The 23,559-nt window shown below is 30.4% G+C and overlaps 1 protein-coding gene and 1 pseudogene across 2 annotated transcripts; one reads left to right on the plus strand and one right to left on the minus strand.

Annotated features, from left to right (window-relative positions):
• The first annotated feature begins 999 nt into the window (after nt 1–999).
• Nucleotides 1,000–3,925, plus strand: LOC148204158 ((S)-coclaurine N-methyltransferase-like). The gene is made up of 8 exons (XM_088107217.1): nt 1,000–1,260; nt 1,475–1,583; nt 2,245–2,469; nt 2,591–2,690; nt 2,769–2,879; nt 3,029–3,112; nt 3,329–3,387; nt 3,508–3,925. Exons 1-8 carry the CDS (start codon nt 1,026–1,028, stop codon nt 3,698–3,700), a joined length of 1,116 nt encoding a protein of 371 aa, XP_087963343.1. The 5' UTR covers nt 1,000–1,025; the 3' UTR covers nt 3,701–3,925.
• Nucleotides 3,926–6,439: 2,514 nt separating this feature from the next.
• On the minus strand, nt 6,440–10,136 carry LOC148204159 (uncharacterized; annotated as a pseudogene). The gene is made up of 6 exons (XR_015784434.1): nt 10,019–10,136; nt 9,291–9,388; nt 8,944–9,206; nt 8,514–8,575; nt 7,589–7,670; nt 6,440–6,958 (listed from the first exon to the last, which is right to left on the minus strand). The product of XR_015784434.1 is annotated as an uncharacterized LOC148204159 (transcript).
• Nucleotides 10,137–23,559: the final 13,423 nt, after the last annotated feature.

Genomic DNA, 23,559 nt, shown 5'->3' on the forward strand with positions numbered 1-23,559 from the left:
TTTATTAAGTTAAATTTAATTAAAATTAACATTAATTTATATTTTACAAGATTAAATTTAATTAAAATTGAATTTAAAATTATATTTAATTTAATTTATATTATATTTTATATATTTTTTGTAATTCTATTTAAATTATTTTAATAATTTATTAAAATATATTTTTTTTTAAATATTTGCGGGTATCCGTGGATATCCACGGGTATCCGCGGATTTTAAAATACTCGCAAATATTTTTTAAGCAGGTATCCGTGCGGATAACGGGTCGGATAGCGGGTGAATTTTTTTTTGTCGGGTCAGGTTACGAGTAGACACTATCCGTACTTGACTCGACCCGTTGTCATCCCTAGTCTGAACCATGCAACAACTTTCAAGATTTTAAATAAGACTATTAATTACAGCGTTAAAAGATTTTTTTTTGTCTTGAAAATACATATTTATGTAATAACCTAATAAAATATTAATAAATTATGAGTAAGACTTTAGTATAAAAGTGAAAATTTTGAAAAAGAAAATATCTTAAATGAGTTGGCACAAATCTATAAAAATAATTAAATTTAAACATCATATATTTTATTTCTTGAGTTGGTCTTTTAAATTATGTTATGTTATTGGATGATTTTCTATGATATTGTCATGGTCTATTTGTATAATTAAGAATTTATATAACATGATGAACTAATAACAATCCATGATATCATTTGATAACATAAGTTCATGCTAAAAATATAAATATCAAGACATTTATTCTCCCACTTTCTATAGCAAATAAAATAATAATAATAGTAATAATTACTGCCACTACCTGCTATTTTATTGTGTAATTACAACAATAAATAAAAATTTACTTTTATAACGGAGTTTTTTTATTAATTTTTATAACTTTAATGCAAATTTTAGCACTTTTATAATTATTATTTTTTATTATGATGAAAATTGGATCAAAGAATAATAATAATATAAAAAAGAAAAGAATAATACAGGCAAATAGAAGATAAGACACTAGTAGAGAATTGTGGAACCGTATGTGCTACCATCCTTGCTTCTGCACTGACGGCTCCCTTGCGGCTTCCATGGAAGGGATGATGCAGCTTGCTTATGATGCAACGGTGAAGCTCATGCTGTCTGCACTTGAGCGCAACCTGCTCCCTGATGCCGTCACCAGAAGACTCACGCGCCTCCTTTTGGCTACTCGCCTTCGCTCTTCTTCCACCACATCCTCGGAGCTTCAGCTTTTCAACCTCCTCCACTTCGCACATTGTATTATTTCTTACCTTCTTAATTTCTCTCGTCGCGATTATGACTGCATTTTCAAAAATCAATCACTATAACATTCTGGGAATCAAAAAAAGAAAAATAACGAAAACATTACTTTGCAACGTCTTAATGTAATAATGTGTTTTTTTGAGTTCATTTGATTTTGTCCGGTTAGTGAACAATTTGACCAGGAATTTCATGCCTCACGCTCTTTCAGCTTTACGAGAGATGCCAATAGCAATCAACACCGAGAAGCCAAAATCTCAACATTATGAACTGCCAACCGCTTTCTTCAAGCTCGTCCTTGGAAGCAATCTCAAATACAGGTACTTCTAAAATGATTTTGTAGTCGATTGGTAACTTTACCTAAAAGATTCCTTTGCTTCTGTGCTATTAGTAGATAGTGATCCTGTTTCTTTGATTTATATTTTCGAAATTTGATTTTCTTTTTATAAAAAGAAAGACAACGAAAACAGACACTCAACTAAGCTGATGTCTCAGTCTTACCGCCTGCAGCACTCTTGAGGTAGGATCACAAAATAGACACAGGGGATGAGAGAATATCTTTTAACTGTTCCTAGTTTTTGGTTTATAAAATAAGATTTGGAATAATTTTTTAAACTGGTAGACTTTACAGGCGAAATTGATTCTTAAGTAGCAAGGAAGGAATTATTTTAAGTAATAGTTTTTAAAGACAAAAGACTAGAAGAAAATCACATAGGACCTAAATCTTTACAACAAAATCTACCTAAAAGGGAGTACAGGATGAATTGTGGGAACTGGGCACTGGGAACAGTCATACATATCTCACTTGATTAGCTACAACAGGTTTGCTGTACTGATTAAGTTATGCGTGCAGAAGTGAAAAGATTTAAGTTGTTACCAAAATAAATTTCTGACAAGTATGTGTGCATGAAAGAAAAATGGTGAAGTACGCTCACAACCTTATGGCTAATATAGCATTCCCAAATGCATGAACTCCTGCAGCTCTTGCTATTTCTCTTCTGCCTCAACGACGCTGGAAGAGGCTGAAGAAGCAATGTTGAAACTGTACTGCGACAGATCAAACCTGAAAGATGGTCATACGGTACTTGATGTGGGATGTGGTTGGGGATCGCTGGCATTATACATTGCCAAGAAATATATTAACTGCAGAGTTACAGGAATCTGCAATTCCACAACTCAAAAGGCTTACATTGAGGAGAAGTGCCGGTATGGTGCTTGATATCCCCTTGTTGGCTTTAAGGCCTTATGCATTGCCATATGGCTCTGAAAAATCTGATTAGGTAGATGACACTTGGGTGAAAATCACATTCTTCTCCTCTCTTGTCAGGGATCTTCAGCTGCAAAATATCAATATTATAGTTGCTGATATTAGCACGTTTGAAATGGAGGCTTCTTACGACAGAATATTTTCCATAGAAATGTTTGAGGTTAGGATTTGTTAATTAATGATTGGTGTCAACGACACGTTTTCTTGTATTTTAGAGTCAGCTTTGACCTTGATGCAGCATATGAAGAACTACCAAGACCTTCTGAAGAAGATATCCAAATGGATGAAAGAAGATGGCCTTTTATTTGTGCATTACTTCTGCCACAGAGCATTTGCCTACCACTTTGAGGTGAACCCAATACTACACTGTTAAACAACTTGACCATTGGGATGTTATATTTGTGATATATATTAGTCAATGCATTAACAAGGCTAGTGAGGTTTCAACTTTTCATAGATATAATTAATTTACCTACTACTTGCTACTTCTTCATAAAGGATAAAAATGAAGATGACTGGATTACAAGATACTTCTTTACTGGAGGAACCATGCCTTCAGCAAATCTACTTCTTTATTTTCAAGTGAGTTTCCTATGCTTCTTGTGCCAGCTTTGTTATTAACAAATGGTATCTCTGAATCCCGTCAAATGTTGCCATGTGTTATATGAAGGAAAAAAGCTGTCTCCTTAAAAGAAAAAACGGGAAAAGAAAGAAGTATCCGCTATACTTTTGTTTAACACCTTTATGTCCAGAATCAGCTCACTTGTAACCAACTATCTTCTTTGGTGATATATGTAGGATGATGTTACAGTCATCAACCATTGGCTGGTAAATGGTAAACACTACGCACAGACCAGGTTAGAATCAACTTGACTGCTAAATGATTTTACAGCGATCACGTCATACTCCACCGGTAGTTGATTTGTTTACAAAGCAAGTTCGAACCCACTTCTAAAAAAAATGAATACATGTTGCAGTGAAGAATGGCTGAAAAGAATGGACCAGAAAATGACTTACATCAAGCCAATTATGCAATCAACGTATGGCAATGCTTCAGCTACCAAGTGGACTGCGTATTGGAGAACATTCTTCATAGCTGTGGCGGAACTTTTCGGATATAATAACGGTGAAGAATGGATGGTTGCACACTTTCTTTTCAAAAAGAAATGAAATAAGCCATAACCTAATCTTTTAATTTGAGAATGGCTTCCAAACCTATTTTACTATTTTTCCTAAGCATTCAGGACAAAAAAAGCTGCCAATCGAAGTTGCACATTTCAATAATGTTGTGTCATTTATAACTTAATTTATTTGGTTGTTTGACTTTTTTTTTTCTTGGTTCTCAGTCCTTTGCACTTTAGTTCAAACTTTAAAATATGCACTTTGGTTCTTCTATGATGTTATACTTTGTAACGAATATAATTTTATCTTGTTCTTGAATGAAATGATTTTTGCCTCAAATTACGGGGTTTTGGCATTTAAAGTATATGGTAGTTTGATGCTAGGTTGTGGTGTTTTTATATGGGTGTTTCAATAATTCCAAGTTACAATAGTTCTAGGAAAGTCACCCAATCAAAGAACTATTGCAATCAAGTTCTTGAGGAACTCACACCCAAAAAGATATTTTGTAGAAGAACCAAACTAAGTATCAAGAGTATTACTAATATGGTGTTATCTTGTTTGGTTATTTTTTACATTAAATATTTTTTCTACTTATTGAACAACCATTCACCATTAAAACATTATCGTATATTTGTTGTTGTCACATAATTTCAACTATCAGCAAAAAATAATTCCAATTGATAAATGTTAAGATCTACATTCTATATAAATTAAAACATAATCAAATTTATAAGTCTGAATAATAAAAACATAATTAAATAATATATTACATTGTCCGGCGGTTTAATTTGATTTGGTTTAGATTAGTTTTCAACCTATAAATCCAAAACATGTTATTTGAAAAAAAAACAGAACATAATACGACGAAGTTAATATTTTACAATTTTCACTTTTTAAATGGGATTAGTTTGATTTTTAACATCTTCACTAGTGGAAATACTTCCGTATGTATCTTTTTTTTACTTAAAAATAAATAATGATTTAAAAGGATAAAATCATAAAATAATTTATTTAATTTGTAAAATAATTAAATTTAAATTAATAATCATTTAAAGGATAAAATTAGAAATGTAATTATTTTAATTTAAAATAATGTTTATTTAATGGAAAAAAAATTAAAAATATACACACACAAAAAAATCTCTGTATATATATAGATATAGATGTTACAATCGACATTAGTTTTATTCTTATGAAGTCTTATTTTATTTGTAAGATAAAATACTCTTATTTATTTGAGTTCAATGAATTAGTTGTTACGAATAACATATTTAGAAATAAAATCACACCAAATAAAAAATGATATTTAGAAAATAAATTGTTTTTAAATCCTTAAAGATTAAAACACTTAAAAATGATTAAGGTTCAAATAAATTTTAAGATAATATATTTACAAAACATCTTATCATTGTGAAATTATTTTTTGGAACACATTAAAACATTCGAATTTTTTTGAGGTTTTCGATGGGGTGCACCAAAAAATTTGACAGGTGCAAGAAGTCATTGCCATGTCGTTAGGCCCCTAATACTTAGTAATTGTTGTCAACATGACTCTTGCATAGTTCTCGACATGCACATTTCGAAAAGGTATTACATCTCCATACTTTTATTTACTGCTAAGAAGATTTTCGACATAAATAATCTTCTTACGTGAATCTATTGTCAATTCCATTCTACCCATGTTAACGTGTTACCAAGTTAAACCATAAACTTTGATACAATGTGTGGAAATAGGAGAGGAATAAATGACTTTCTCATACCATATGTTTGTACGAATATTTTATTGTGGGGTTTTATTTTAAGATAAGATTTTTGTTTGAATTAATATTTTAAAGAATTATATTTAAATAATCTTATTTAAAATTTTATATATATATATATATATATATATATATATATATAATCAAACGTATTCAAGTATTTACCCTTCATGTACTTGACAAGTAACAAGCTTAATTTTATTTCAGACTGGACCAGTAGCTAATAGCAATACCCATTCCCATCCTATGTTGGCTTCCTAACTCTTTCATATTTTTTTATATCCTCAACCAAAGGTCTTTTCTTATCCATGAATATTCAGTCATAACACTTAACTCTATTTTCAATTTTGTTATATATTAATATGAACAATTAATAACTTTAAATTATCGACCTCGATATCACTTACTGAGTATTCGAGGGGATTAAACATTAAACCAAATCACAAAATAAAATTTCAGCATCACACGTATTAAGTTTAAAAGTTCTTCTCACCTTCACGTAATCCCACTTATCATTCTTAGCTTGTATGAAACTTTATATTCACACTTGTTCTCTTGCCGTCTATTTCTATATATATTTCACATAATAATATAGGATGTGTCACGATTAGGCCAGAGTATTTTCATGTTTCTTTTTAGTGACCAAATGTGTGTGTATGTGTTATACCATTGGCTACAGGACATAAATAGTTTAAGAATCACTGAGAAATCGGGGTAGTCATCGGACATGTCTAAGAGCAAATCCCTGAAGAGTAGCCAAAAAGTGCAGCAGTAATTTTTAATACCCAGCCAATTATTAGCCGACAAGCACAATACCTCAACATCAATCATCATCACGAGGCAATGATCATCGTTATTTGGAATCTTGCACTATGCATTAATCTTCGACGTAAGGCAAAGATAAGTGGAGGCAAGCCATTAAATCAGCTTTGGATAAAATTCAAACACCAGGAGAACGGGTTCCTCTGGATAGCGTATACAGCGTAAAGCAATGCAATGTTTATATTTAGTTCTGACAAAAGACACGTAGCATGCCATGATTTACTGATATAATGTAGCCCGAATGCATACTGAGCCAACTCCGAACTATTAGTATTATTTTTACAGTTCTGACCAAAGTTACAACTATCTTCTTGGGCATAAAACCATTGTCAGATATAAGAGGGTCAAAACTCAAATGTACAAGCCACGGCCTTAATCCGGTGATTGGAGAGGCTAACTGAAAATAGGGGCCAAAATATAATGAAAATTCTATCAACATATTTCAGATTAAAAATTGTCCTATTGGCACTTCTTGCATATCCATATCCTACATTCAACAGCCAGGAAGGTCTAACCTAAAACTCGGAGTATAAAAGTGAATACCTCTATCTGATAGAGTTCATCCGAGCACCATCAAAATCCATTACACCCAAGAAATGAATGTCAAGCCGTCTGTGTCATGTTGTTATGCTGTTGCCATGATCAGACGGTAGACGGAATGGAAAGTGCGCAAACTGTATTTTTAGGGTTGGCGAGTCAGGCTTTTTATCATCAAACTTATAGCCTGCATCAAGTTTTACCCTTGAGTATACAACCCACACACATACATATGTTTAAAGACCTTTTAATTTAAATTTCATATTGACAATTTACAAACAAAGGCTAAGTTTCTCTGTAGTACACCTTCTAACAAACACTGTACATCTAGATTTATATTGATATAAAGCAATATTAGAAATTTACTCATAAAACTTACCTTCTTTTAGATGAGTGTGCGTTTTGAATAAGAATAAATTATATAAAAAAAAATAGATATTATTGACATCCAAAGCAGAGAAGCTGTTTCTGGTGAAAACACAATTTACAGACAAAAGACTCTAAGTTACAACATAAATTGTTAGATGTCTTAACCTTCAAGTCATTATAATATTTAAGATGGTTATTTATTCGTTACAAGTCTGACCAAGTTAGTGCTTAGTAACATATAGTTGGGATAGTACTGATAGTTGAATTAGAATACTAGCATAAATAAGTGTTAGTGTTCTGTATCTGTATCCACAACCCACCATAGAATCAGAGATTCCATATTATTCACTAGCCTACATTCACATTCTATTTTTTTTTTTCCCTAACATCCTCAGGACTGTGCATGGATATAAAACTGAATTACATGCAATCCAGAAAAAAGAAATACCTTGCAGGGCTTCCAGGGCAGTGAGAGCACATTTCGAGTCAACAAACTCCACAAAACACAAAGTCATAGCCTTGTCACCGCTCTGCAGCATCCCAGCCATTTAAAAACGATTCATTATTCATAATAAATGAAGCACAAGAAATGGTGTAGATTAACACTCTACACTTAATATATCTACCTACCAAAGCTAATGTATTACTAACAAGGTAGTCAAACTCAAGATTCTATTATTCAGACTGGGAAGGAGATAATGAATTGCAAATCAAGGGAATCGTAACAAGATGCATAAGATTCCACGAGATATATAAAATTCAAATATGCGTGTGCACGCATATAACATAGCATAAATAAGAAGGGGGAAATCCACATAAAACCGCTAATACTTAAGTAAGCTCAAATTACTCCATACAGAACTCATGATTCACAAGTCATAAATGGCAAACAAAGCAAATTAAAATACTGCAGTGGTGACTAGTACTCCTAGTACAAAACACAACATGAATACCTAGAATAGTTAGCACAGAAGGCCAAAACTAAAAAAAAAAAAGAGACTTGATCAAACTCTGAAAGTTAGCACAAAGAATCATGATCCACACAAACTCATAAATCAAGCCAATTCCACAGTTTTTACAATTCCAGACTGAGTCTACTGATTTTGCTCATCAACAATTCTAAGCATGGGCAAACTCAGCAAGGCATTGCAGAAGGGTAGAATCGTGCAATTCTAGAAATTTTGACTACCATGATTATTAACCAGAGGATATTGCAACAGGTGAGAAGCAAATTGTATATTCCTCAAAAACAAACAATATTTATGACCTTATATGCATTTTCTGTCTTTCCTGGACAAGACTATTAAAGTAGATTGTGCATTATTGAAATATGCTAAAATATAAAACATGAAATTCTTAATTAACACACTTACACGTTTAGGCTCCTTGTGAACAACTCTGATATCCTTATAGCCAATAAAGGGGCGGAAAAGATCTATGGGCACAAGTCAAGGCTTCGTATCAAAATAACAACAAAATACAATGTATACTTGGGATTGTATCCTAGAAGAAAAGACAAAGACGCGCAATTTTTTCCTTTTCAAATTAAAAGTTATCTAGTATTTACAAAACCAACTAGAATTTTCACCTCTTCCTTTTCCCTTCAAAATTTCACTCCCAAGCATACCATTAAAGTTGTCAAGTGATCTAATCTCCATATGTTATTAACTTATAAGGCAAATTATAATCTCATAAGTAAATCCGATGTTAATTTCAAAATACTTAGTTCCTATCCATTTTTGCAAGGAACAAAAGCCCGATATGCATATGCACACAAACATACATATAAATCACAAAGGATACACCCAACTTCCCTTCTAGTGCAGTTATTTGGAAGTCCACCCACAAACAGAATGTTTGAGTCCGCTGCTGAAATAGGCAGAGCATCATGGCAGAGCATCATAAGTGTTTTTAGACGATGCTCTTTCACTGTTCACATCAGAAACACCATGACTAATGCCTAATGTGCCATATCTCGTTTTTTAGTCAGGAGGTGAACAACCCTTAACAGGCTCAGAATGAATCCTAGATCCCAAAGTATCATCTGCACTGTAAAACAAGCCTATCTGCAGCAACAATCAAAATTCAACATGAACATCCATCCCCACGGCATCACATTGTAACTCAAAATAGCATTATAATGTTCTTACGTCTCTTTGCAGGTAATCTGATCCAATGCCCCGCAGTTCAGTAGAATTTGAAGGCTCAGTTGGAATATATCCAGCAAAGCTGGTCCTCGCAATACTTGCTGACAGAACCAAAACAACGGTCAAAACATAATCATTATTTTCTGTAATAAGAGGTTGAAGTATTTATTTCATCGGTATAGTTTTGTCAATTTGAGCTTTAGTTCTTATGTTAAAATTGTAAGCTAGTCCTTGAATAGTTTTTGCCATATTTTAACAGCGCTAAAAAGCTCTTGCGGCGTCTTACGATTATCCAAACATGCATTCTAGAACATCAAAAAGTTTCCTCTGATCATTTTTTTAGCAGTTTCGAATCACCAAAATGTTCTGGTGTTCTGAATGGGGATCAAAATAACTTTGTATCATGGACTAAAACCCACAATTTCCTTATAAAAATTAAAACTCAAAATGGACACAATTATAAGGACTAAGACAATAGTTTAACCTTAAAGAAAAATAAGAACCAGAATCTTATTACTGATGCTCTTTTCTATCATATGACTTGTTTAGGGTTTAGTGTTGAAGAATAAAAGTAATTGTTGAAATTTTAAGAAACTAACCGCTGATCTGAATCCAATGGTTAAAACACGTAAAACTGGTTCAGTTTTGTAGTCTCATTTGTCTGTGCGAACGAATTAAAGATGGAAAAAAAATATTGGAAAATTGTAAAAGTAGGGAATACCAGAGAGTACCTCCGTCGGCAGCTGCCGGAGCACTATATGGGTAGTAGGGATCCGCCATGGAAACTCTTCTCTCTGTTTGGTCAGAGTGGAAAGAAAGAAAAAATGTGAATGAGTAAAGGGGACAGACTCCACTTGCAAGTTTTATCTGTAATCTAAATTTTATTCTTCTTTATTATAACCAAATTTCGTATACATTATCTTAACAAAAATATTATAATCAGATTTTATTTAATATAAAGAATAGTGATGGAATATTATACATTTCTAGTTAGTGGTAATTAAAAAAAACTATACTAACTATTTGTTAGGTATTCAAATTTAAATATAATTATTAAATTAAATGTATTTTAATATAATTAGAGGTTTGTATAGGTATAATGAGAGGTTCAAATATTATCACTTCAACTTAATCATAATTCCAATAACATTTGAAACAATACCATTAATTTCAACCATAAAATATATTATTACATTAAATAATAAATATAAATTACAAATGTTATTTAAGAGACATTAACTCGATAATTCATTTACTATGAAGATCTAATATTTTACAAGTAGTAGTAGATTAAAAATAGTATCGCTTAATTATTTTAATATTAAAATATATATTTTAATATAAATGGATTTTAGAGTTCTTCCACTTTTTTCTATGAATTCCTTTTTCTATTAATCTGATTAAAGAATTGAGACTGTATAAGTAATCTTGAGGGCAAACTTTTCAATTCAGATCAATTAGTTTCTATGTTTGAGTAAGTCAAGTTTCAACCACTTTTCTCTGGTCCTTTATTTATTTTGTTGCATGTGGGTCCCACTCATTCTGCATGTAATGTCCAAGTCTCTTAAGTGACTCTCTATTGTTTAGTGGTGCTAAAAGTAATCCTGATTGGTTTTGTTGTCTGTAGGCACAAATAGAACTCCTTGAGGTGTGTGAGCAAAATAAGATTCTTTAGGGCATTCTAAAAGGTTAGGGAAGCTGATTATCATTTGTTTTATGTTACTGATGCTTTGATAAATTATTTTGTATGCTTGAATTGATTAGAAATTGACAAACTAATATGTGAAGTTGTTTATGTGATTTCAATTAAAAGTATGCCATCCATGATTAGATGTATGAAAAAATTATGTGGCATTGATTGTAGTAAAATAGAAGGGTGTTGGGCTTGTTTTTGGTCTAAAAATGAAGTTTTGATAGGTGAGATTTTGAAGTAATGGTTAAAGGGAAAAAACTGAGTTTTATGGTATATCTTGTGATTATTTGAAACTTGTTGGAGCTTTGAGTTAACGTAAGTCTATTATAGAAAGTGTTGGTAGTCAATAGATTGTGTTTTTAATGGTTATAAGTTCATTTTAGGGGTTTTGATTAGTGAGATTATAAAGTATAGGTTTTATGTCAAAAGGAAAGGTTTGGAATATGTTGTTAAGTCATTTTTTACTTGTTTAGGTTCCTAAGTAGTGAAGTTTTATGCTAGAAGAGATGAAATTGAATTATGAGTTATAAGGTGTTCCTTTAGTGGAAGTAAGTGGGAATTTATGGAAAGATGAGTTTAGTAAAGTTGATTTTTAGTCACAAACACTTAAATTAATTCATTTGAATGATAGAATGTTAAGGGGGAACAAATACATGAGGAGGTAATAAGAGTTAGGAAATGGTAAGTTTAGGGGTGCTAATTTTGCATAATTAATGTTATGCAAAATTCTACAAAGTTGTTGGGCGAGCAAACACTCGTTGGGCGAGTTTTGGGGGTCTTTGGCATTGGGTTTCAGAGGCTAGGTGCGCCAGCTCGTTCGACTTTTGGAGCTCACTATCTCTGATCTCGTTGGGCGAGTGGTTTGGCTCACTAGGGGAGCATGTGCTCGCTAGGAGCCAATAATTAGGGCGTTAGGCGAGTGAGTTGGGTTTTCTTGGTTGTTTTATTTGCATTTCTCTTATATGTTTGAAGGTAAATGGTAAGATAATTGCTTTTATGATAAGTTATATGGTTTGAATTACTATGATGGTATGAATTTGAGGTTGTAAAAGTTCTAAACAGAAATCTCACTGGTTGTTTCAAAATGTTGTTCGTATGAATGTATGGAGCTTAGTCTTAGAGATTATCCTAACACTCTAACGATCATTCATTATCAACTAGAAATGAGTGATACATGTGGTAAGAGTAGCAGGAGGTTTTAGTCTAAATACATCCAATATGGTTCAAGACACGATACAAACTAATCTTATGAGTGTGGTAGGGAGAAATTAATTGACAATGACTTTGTAGAGCAGTGAACTACTATAAGTGCATGAGGTCAGGTACATGTTCATGATATTTCTATGATATTTGTTTAATTTTTCACCATTAAAATTAATTGTTAAGTTTAGTTTTGTTAATTTTTTGGATGTTACACTATTTGTTTTATCTTAGTTGGAGCATAAAAAAATACTCTAACAAATAAAAATTACTCTTAAAATTTTAATTATAACAAAATGAGATGTTATTCATTGGAAGAAAATATTTTTATAATTTGTAACAAATACACAAAAAAAATCTATTATTATAAATTTGATAAGATTTTAATAATAATATTGATTTTTGAAATACACAAATAAAAATTGTCACTCATAATCACATAAAACAATACAATTTGATCTCAATTTCAATTTTATCAAATTTATTCATAAATTTACAATATACATATATTAATAAAATATGAAAAATATTTGTTTTCAAATTATTCGATGATATTATTCAAGATTTAATACACAATTACACTAAACCTCAAACAAAAATTAAGGATCACTCTATGTCTATTTCTAAAATTACAATAAATATTAATATAAACTAACAATACACCTTAATATAATTAACTATACCATAAAATAATTTATAGTTTAATCAAGTTATAAATTAATAAAACATATAATAAATTTAAGGTTAAATTATTTTCGTGAGTTTTTTTAGTTCAATCTCTGTTTTATTAGAATCCCCAATTTAGTCCTAAAAAGTGTTAATTTGAGTCAATTGGGCCTCAGCCGTTAAATTGTGCTAACAGAGTTAAATTTTTGATGAGTTGGGACGTTGACGTGGCATGTTTTTCAAACGTGTCATGCTGAAACTTTTATAAGTGACATTTATTAAAAGATTATATTTTAATAATAGGGTTTCTGAAATGGGATTTAATAATAGAATTTCCGGTAAGACGATGTTGTCTTTGTCGATGCTTCTTTCTTTCGGTGAATCACTGTAACACCCAAATAATTTAAAGGGTATTACTGGTAGTAAAGACTAAATTAATTTGATATCTGATATAAACAATCAAACTTTATTTCAATCCTTCCAAAATACAATTCCAAACTTACAAACTTTAAACAATATAGTCTTCACCACTTAACATAAATTCGAAATTAAACTTATAAGTCTTACACAACATATTTTTCCAATGCAAATTTATTCTTTTTACAAAAATCCCTGAAAGTTTTTCCCGCATCTCTCTCATCATCTCTAAACTTTTTCAACCGCATCTGCAACATTATCTACTCACATATAACATGAGTTATATGATCATAGCACAAACAAATAAGGGTAAGTCAACCATACCATACAATCACTAAACTTATTTATAATATAAATGTTTCAATCATGTATTTCTGCAATTTATAAATACCATTATCCCAATGTCATTAATTCATTTTTTTTTAACTTCTTCAAACTCATCTTTCTCATTTTCATAAACCTTACAAGTATACCATGCTTACTCATGAAGCCTTATGGTCAGACCGCTCTCTGCCTGCTTCCTTAAGCCTTACCTGTATACTATGTCTTACTTTCTGAAGCCTTATGGTCAGACCTCTCTCTGCCTGCTTCTATAAAACTTACGAATCATATGTTTATGTCAAAGCCTTATGGTCAGACCACTTTCTGCCTGCTTTCATAAACCTCGGGTGTTACTTTGCTCATATCAAGCTCTCATGGTATAAACCGAACATACTACTCCCAGTAGTAAACATCATTTCATAAGTAATGATTTCTTATATCCACTCCAACATTTCATAAAATCAACAATTCATACCCTCTTATTCACCTAACTTAATCATAAATTGACAATAACCCGTTTTGGTGTCAATAAATTAAACATATTGCCAGATATCATACTTCATATTATAAACTCATTTTTCTCATAACGAGTATAACTCAACATATTTTCACCAATCATAGGTCATAGATCAGCCAAAATACATCAACATATCTTAGGAATCACATATTAAAGTTTGGGCTCAATGTAACGGTAAATGAAATATATATGAAGTTTTTACCATGATAACTAAAGAACAAAAATATAGTGTTCATCATACTTTTCAAAATTTCGAAATTTATTTCTCAACACATAGACTTCTAATTAAAAATCTGAACGGTCAAATTATAGCAATATATCTTAGGAATCATATATCAAATTTTCATATTGATCCAACGGTCAAATAGAATAGAATCTATATTTTACCGAGATAACTCAGGGACAAAATTTTAAGTGGTTTTCGGTTATACTCAAAATGCGGAACAAATTCCTCTAAGCACAGACATCTAATTACAAATCTGAACGATCAAGATGACTTAATATGTCTTATGAACCACATACTAAAGTTTGGGCTCAATCTAACAGTAAATAAAATATATATGAACTTTTTACCGTGATAACTTAAGAACAGAAATATAGTGTTCATCAGATTTCTCAAAACTTCAAAATTAATTTCTCAAAATATAGAGTTCCAATTACAAATCCGAACGGCCAAGGTGTATTAATATATCTTAGGGATCATATATCAAATTTTCAGGTTGATCTAACGGTCAAATAGTTCAAAATCTATATTTTACCGAGAGGACTCAGTAACAGAACTACAGGGGTAATTAATTTACTTAAACATGCAGAACTTATTTCTCCAAGTACAAACTCTTAATTAATGATCCGAACGGTCAAAGTGAAGAATAGGTCTTAGGATTCATATATAAAAATTTTAGCTAAATCCAATGGTAAAAACAATTAAAAGGAATATTTTACCACAGTAACTCGAAAATAAGAAAAATTATAATCATGAAAACTAAATTTACACAAGTGAATAGATAACTACCATTACCAAAATTTTAACATGTTCATAACTCATATTCATGGTCATAATATGTATAAATATCATATGTAAGAAAGGATTAGCTCCCCTACCATCAAAATAATCTTAATATAAAATTTCAGGGGAAACGAGAAGTTGAATCTGGCAGAGCCATCCTTCCAAAAAGATGAAATAAGATGTTAAATCTGGCATAGCCGGTTAGACAACTTCTCGTCCTTCCAAAAATACAATATAAAGAGCTAAGAAACAATAAAAGATATGGGGAAACAAAAAGTTGAATCTAGCATAGTCGGTTAGACAACTTCTCATCCTTCCAAAATTGCAAAAGAAATAACTAAATGTTCTAAGTAATAATAACGTACAATTAGCATAACAGAATCAATATCACGTTTGACAACCATCAAACTTGGGTCTCATCATAGAAGCATGTTCTCATTCAAAATTCAAGACCATCCAGAAACAAAATACTCCATATTCAAGATTTAGGATTAGACAAAAGCAAAGTACATACTCAAGATTCAAGAGTGGCTTCCCTTACCTCTATTACAGACTTAATCTCCTCGTTCCCTGAAAACTTCCAGAATGTCTCCTTTGCAACTAGAAATTCTTCCAACTCTCTTCACTCAAAATTTTTCTAAGTTTTTTGTGTAAATTTTTAGCCTTCCCCCCTTGGCTATTTATAGCAAAAAAATTTTACTATTCATTTTTACTATTCATTTTTCTATTAATTTTACTATTACAAAAATAATTTTTTATTCACAATTTGATGAATTATGATCTCTTATGACTCAAGGCAACATGGAATACTTATCCCTTCCACAAAATATTTTTTTTTTACTATTCAATTTTTACTATTTTTTTTAATCTAGTATCTGAATTACAAATATTTTCAGGGTCTTACAATCACCACTTCCAACGGCTCCTCCACGTGCCAATCACATCGCGGTTTGGTGCGATTTGGTGAAGACCCTCGTTTTCCAGGGATGCGATCTGGTGCGACCAAGCGCAAATAATGGGTCTGGTACTCCAGATTAAGTGGAAGGGTCTCAAACTCACGTTTAGCTCGTTGCGTAGAATCGTCATTGCCAAGAACTTCACTAGAGAGGCGCAACCTCGACCTGACGACGTCATTTTCTGGGACGAGGAGATTCACACGCTCTGTACCCTCTCTGCCTACAAAGACAATGTCTTTCACTCTTGGGAAATCACTTTCTCTCTCTTCAATGTTTGTCTCTCTTTCTCTCCCTCCCTCTCGATTTTGTGTTTTTTTCTCTACTGCAGTTTTAGAATTTTAGATTAATCTTGTTTTGGGTTTTTTTTTATTTTAAAGAAGTGGATTTTGGGGGTTGATCGGAAAAGGGGTGTTTTTTTTTCCTTTTCTTGTTTTTGGGGGTTGATTGTTCGATGTTTTGCTTTCCAGTTCTTTCATTCTGAGGAATTGTCTCTGATAGTTCTTTTAGATTGACAAAAGCGAATGAATGACCGATTTCAATGTCTCTTCTTTCTTCAACACCATCATAATGATGACATATCAATGCTATCGAAAACAACACGCATAGCAACCGCAACACACAGCTAAAAACAAAAAATGTTTTAATTTCGAAAGGGTCGATAAACATTGATGATAGACAAAACTAAGCAGTAGAGAACACACTTCAAAATTAATCAAGGAAGATAATAATAACCATAGTTAGATTTTGGAAAAGGTGTCACCAGCCCGTTCCCTTCCTCTTCCAAAACGGTTCACCAAATGGCGAGAAATGTTGAACCGTGCATCTACCACTAGCGCTCCAACCACCATTTCCACTCTTCTTTCCCATTGCTTCCTTCTTCTCTCTCTGTTGTGTCTTTCTCTGTTGTGTCTCTCAGGCTGGGAAGAAGATTTCTGGGTGCTGCTTGTAATGGAAGATGATTTTCTTTTATTTTTTTAATCAAACATTTTTCACGTTAAACTTAGGAACTTACACGTAACATCCTGCCACGTTTAAATAACATGCCATGTCAAGGTCCGAGCTCATAATAAATTTAACTCCGTAAGCACAACTTAACAACAGGACCTAATTAACTAAAATTAACACTTTTTAAGACTAAATTGGAGATTCTAATAACGCGGAGATTAAACTAAGAAAAACACACAAAAATAGGGACAACTAAAAGAGTTTAACCTAAATTTAAAATTATACAAACATAAGTTGTGCAATAAATTTAAAATCAATTAAACATCTAATATTAAAAAAAATCATAAAAGTCATGTTCAACTCAATCAATGAAGACATTTATATAAAACAATAATCAAATTACCCTAAAAACAATTACATACGTCCACACTATAACAACAAGGAAAAACAATTTTAGTCATTAAAAGAAGCTCTAACAAAAACCATATGCTTGCCACCGTGATGAGTATGTTTTTTAAACAAATTTACATCTCACCTACAAGCTTTATAAACATTAAAACTAGATTTCCATTTGATCTGTCATTTTTTATTCATCTAACCTTCTAGATTAAACTTAAATATCAATCACTTAATTATAAAAATATTATCACACATCTTTCACATCTATCTTTTATATGTCAAACATAAATGTAATGTTATAGTAAGCTGGTTTTTTTTTCAACGTTACATGAACAACAATTTATTTCTCATCCAAGTAAATTATAAGGCTAAAACCAAATCTCTATATTCAATTTTTGCTTTAGCAAAAATATAAAAGAAAATAAATGTATGCGATGGATAAAAATATTAATTAAAATTATTGTTTTAAAAACCTTTTATCAAGTTTATAATATCCAATTAATTACAAACAGATATTACATATTGAAGAATTTCAACTCAACATTCAAAATTCCCTATGTATCACTCAATGATTTTCAACCATTTATCCATAAACAATTCAACCAAAAATGAAAAACCAAAATATTTAGTTTTCTAAATTTCAAATAAAAATATATTTCTATGTCAATACATAGAAAATTCAAATAAATCTAGCCATGATTACCCAGAATTGTGAGATCCTAAAATATACGTCATGCATATATAATAAAGACGTCATTGAATTATAATAATAGAAAACAGTTGGAAACATATGACAAAGTATAGGGAGTTACAGTCATACTTAATAAGCTAGGAATCCAAACATGAGGTACTAAAGTCTTCCAAAATACCATAAGTTCTACAGATAATAGTTTTAAAACTCATAATTCAAAGTACAAATATCCTAATGATACTAGGATTCAACATTCTCTTCCTCCAGGGCTTGCTTCAAGGGCACCTCCTCGACATCTGCTCTCATCCAAGTGGATGATCATCGCAAGAAGAAACATACGCAAAACACACAAACATGCAAGGGTGAGCTAATTATATAAAAAGCATACAATATATACTATTCACTAACTATACTTCAAAAGACCACAAACAACTTAATAAGTCATAAAAAATCACATGAAACCATTCCATGTACATTAACAAACAATAACAGTCCAAGAAGACCCACTAAACAGTACAAAAACCCCTTAAACTCATACTTAGACAAGGAAAATAACTTTGAAACCATCACCAACTGTTCTGGAAAGGCCCAAAACCCCTAAAATGACCTAAAGAACGTCCAAAAATGATATTCAGAACCCCAAAAACCACCCAAAACTGTTCTGGATGATTTTCCGACGACAATAATCGATTATCATATGTGATAATCGATTATTTGCGAGAGCTTTGAAGAGGATACAACTCTCTAACTAGAATAATCGATTATCAAGTGAGATAATCGATTATCAAGTGAGATAATCGATTATCAAGTGAGATAATCGATTATTCTTATCAGTTTTTGACAGCAACGTGATTTTTCTGGTTTTGGTGCATCTTAGACATATTCAAATGAACAATTTAAAATCTGTAACACTAATATTGATATGAAACATGTTTATAGATGAAAGTAAAGTATTGCATTGGTCATTTGGATATGAATTAGATGTACTAAACCAACTCAATTTCTACTCCAAAACATCAAACTCAATAACTAGAGGACCCCAAACCCAATTCTAACACTTTGTACCTATTCTGACCAATTTGGTGACTCAAACAAGTCACAATCCACTTGCTAAGACTTCCCCAATAGCCCAATTATATCCAGAACCCCTAACTCTCAAATTCACTACCTCACTTCCTCTAAAATGACCTAAAACACTATCAAATCACAAAGTTTTCTACCTAGCTAAAATTACAACAGATTTCACACTCCAAATCACTTCTAACATGATCCAATACAGTAATTAAGTTCATCAAACTCACTATAAAGCAATCAATCACAATTCCATCAATTACACCATTCTATTTAAACCATCATATATACTTAAAATCCAAAGTACCGTACAAAACCGCACGACAGTCCAAAATTCAACATGCATTCATTTACAAAGTAGATTCAAGAATTAAATTTGAAGAAAAATAATTAGCTCCCCTTACCTTGGTGGTTATAAGCACACCACTTTAGAAGAAGCCCCAAAACAGTAACCCTCGCACAAAAACAAGTTCAACAAGACCTACAAACCACCAAATTGGGGTAGAGTACAACTCTTAGAACTAGAAGGAACAAGGAAACTAAAGGGAAAAGCTATCAGCTGCATGCAACCGGTAAAGTGGCATGCCCTATTCAAAGACAGTGGAGGAGAAGGGGGAAAACGACTTACCAGTCGGAATGAAGAAAACTTTCAGTTCAAAACGGAGCTCTCGACTCTGGGAACGCGGGGACGCCACCTAAATGACAATGCATGGTTCAGTGTGGAGATTAGAGAGAAGGTAAAGGAAGAATAAGTTTTCTAGAGAGAGGAACACTTTTAAGAATATAAGTTCAGCTTTTTTTTTTCTAAAAGTTTAGCAGAAACTATAAATTGTTTTCTTTTTAATAAAAAGCCCCTCCCTTTTTCTTAATAATGTTTTCACCCATCTTTTATATATATATATATATATCAAATGATTATCCTTACTTTCAAATGATTTATTTTCAAATAAATGTTATAGAAAAATTATGACTTCAATTACTTAGAAACATAGTACAACACAAACAAACCTAGCCAGAATTTGACATGGAGGAAAATAAAATGTTTTGAACTTTAAAATGAACAAATATTTAATAAAAAATAACATATATTATAGTGGAATTAATCTTTCATGCACTGCCATTGCAAGATAATTTTCAATTTTGGAAGAATTTAAAAATGAAATAAGAAACCAAACAAAAAATATGGAGTAATATAAAATTCAAAGGAGAAAGAGTTTAAGAACACAGAAGAATAAAAAGAATAAATATGCCCAAAGTTTTACAATAATATATTGAAAAAAAAAACACAAATTTTTACACTCTCCTTAGCTAAATAGATATTTTAGGTTCCAATAATTGGGGTTCAATGTTATTTCACCACTTAACAGTGAAAATGATAAATGAGGATGATTAATTTTATAGAAGTTAAGTGAGAAAACTTTTCCCAAATATGAAACTATGTTTCACTAAATACTTTTTATTTCTAAACAAAATAATTGTTCCAATTATGCTATATAGTTAATATTAAAAATGCTTTATTTGGATTTAAAAATATATTATATAGATAAATTGAGAAATGTAATAAAGTATCACTGTTTGTCAATTTACATGAATTTGACAATTTGTCTTTAGCTTGTTGACATTTTCTATCTGAGTTTATAAATTTTCTTAAATAACATTATAAAAATAATTAAAATTTTAAAACAGCTCAGTAAAATAATAACACTAAAATAAAAAGTGTATAAACTTTTACCACTACCAATAAATTAAAGTCAAATATTTTATTTTTAACTTTTTCTTACATATTTAATGCTATATTAATAAAGTAGAAACATGATCCACCCATGTGCTAGATGACTGTGTATATGAAGAATAAAAAAATAAAAAAAGAAATGACAATGTATACCATATATGTCTGTACCTTCCATCTTAAAATAATTGTTAATTTAAAATATACACATATTATTGTTAACGTTAAACTGTTGAACAGAAGAGGACAAAACAAAATATTGGAGAAAAAAAAGTGAAAATAGAAATTTGTTTGATTGATAAGAAGGAATAAAAAAAATCTTTTATATTGAAAAATAATAAAGTATTTATTACTATTACAATTATTAGGGAAAACATAAATAGTACAATAGAACCTATTATACAGGTAATTTTCTTTATTATCTAAAAACAAAATAATTAAACATATTATTTATTACATATGATATAGAGATTATGTTATAATACAAAAATAATTTAATTATATAGAATAGAAATGTTTTAAATATTTACAACTTAATTATATATATAATTGAAATAAATATTTTTTTCTTCCTAGAAAATATTGATTAGTTTCTTTTTGTGTTTTTTATTTTACTCCAATTATTATTTTTTTATTTTTAGTACTTTCAGCATCATTTATTATAATTTGTGTAATATTAGGAATGAAATAACAAGTTATTTGCATAGAACAAATAAAAAATATGCTCATTTATAGATTATTAAAACAAAAACAACAGCATATTAAATTTATATAATAAATTATAAATTTAATTTATTATAATTTTTTTTATTTCTTGTTCATATAATTAATTACATTGAGGTTTTGAATAATTTTTTTCCTTCTCATAAATTGGATTTCAATTTTACTTCAACACATAAATATCTTCCATAAACTCATAATATATCAGTGAGAGATATTTCTACTTTCTAAAAAATCAGAGTAATTTCTTTTTATATTTATTTTGATTTCTTCTACAAATAGTTAAAATCATTACACTGTTAATATTTATCTTAAAATGAAACTTCTCATTTTTGGTTTTAAATGAAATTATTTACTTTTTTTGTATTTTTCACTTTCTTCTATGAAAAATACAAGTTAGATAAAAATAAATAAAATAATTCTTTGTAGGTAGACTTAAGTTTATTTACAGCACTATTGTTAAACAACACTTTATTATATTTTGAGTTTGACATTAATAAAGAATATACAGTGTCATTATATGTGGTGTGTTTTGATCAATTAGTTTGTTTTAACATATAGATTTAATTATAGTATTCTAATTCAACATAAAAGTGAAAAATGTATACCAAATTTTATAAATTTTAACTTATGTATTCATATGTCTTAAGATTGAAACTATAAAATAATTATAAAGGGGTTAATTGATCCCTCTCACAATCTTCTATTTATAAAAATAAATACATGATAAATAGGGTAACCCTACACACAATATAATCATGATAAATAGGGTAATCCTAGACATAATATAATCATGTAGGATAATCCTTGACACACTATAATGATGATAAAATAGGATAAATATCTATATTTTAAAGTAACATAATATTCATGATAATTTATTTGAAAAATAAGATCTCTAGCAAACTATAAATTTATTTTGTAATGGATTTATATAAGTTTTAATTATTTTTTCAAAATCACAATAATACATACAATATTTATTATTATGTTTATTTAAATAGACTGGTGACTTCCGAAAGTTTACTTATCCGAATAAAGCTTATTTACATTTTTTAATTAATCAGAGATAAACATGTTAATTTTTCCATATATGATAAACTCACATTGAATTAACTTATCATCAGTATTTTACACTTTTTCTAGTACACAACACATCAATAATATTTATCAAACTCAGTTTATAATACCATAAATATCTTTAAGATGTAAATATGTTAAAATCATTGTTTTTTCTTAAGATTTTATTATACATGCGTCAGTAAAACAGAATCTCACTAAAATAACTCAATTATTTATCTATTATTTTAGCTTTGTTAATAATTAATTTGGTAAAGCCTCCTAATTCTATTTTGGAATTCTTCCAACGTGAATATTTATTTTTATTAGCTCAAAAAATGACTGAAGTAAGGTTTACTTAATATAATTAATTTTTTCGAGAAATATTTTATGAACAATATGATAAATAAATAATTTTTGAAAAAAAGAAAAATTGGTGAAGTTGTTGGAAGGTGAGAGCGGAGATAAAACAACGATGTTTATTATTATCGAAAAAAAAGAAAAGAAAAACACATAGAATAAGAGTGTGACGATGAAAATACATGCATAGGGCGAAAGCTCACTCAACACAATCGCATTTCACTGCACTAACACAATACCACCAGCCAATAATAGTGTCACGACCTAACCAACACCATCACACTGGGCTCCACTCTAAAATTCCCAAATTTCATTTATGACAGGGACAGCAACACTCTCTGCTAAGTTTCACACACTCCTTCACGGGCGCGTCACTCCCTCCCCACAATATACTTTTCTATTAATCTATTCTGAGTTTTATTCCCGTGTACAGGGAAGCACGCACATTCGCCTTGCCATATGGACCGCTTGCATATGGATAAGGACAAAGCCCAAAGAATGACCGCTTGCATATGGATAAGG

This window comes from Vigna umbellata, chromosome 2 (assembly GCF_029865625.1).
Source record: "Vigna umbellata cultivar VRB3 chromosome 2, Vumbellata_1.0, whole genome shotgun sequence".
Classification (NCBI taxonomy): domain Eukaryota; kingdom Viridiplantae; phylum Streptophyta; class Magnoliopsida; order Fabales; family Fabaceae; genus Vigna; species Vigna umbellata.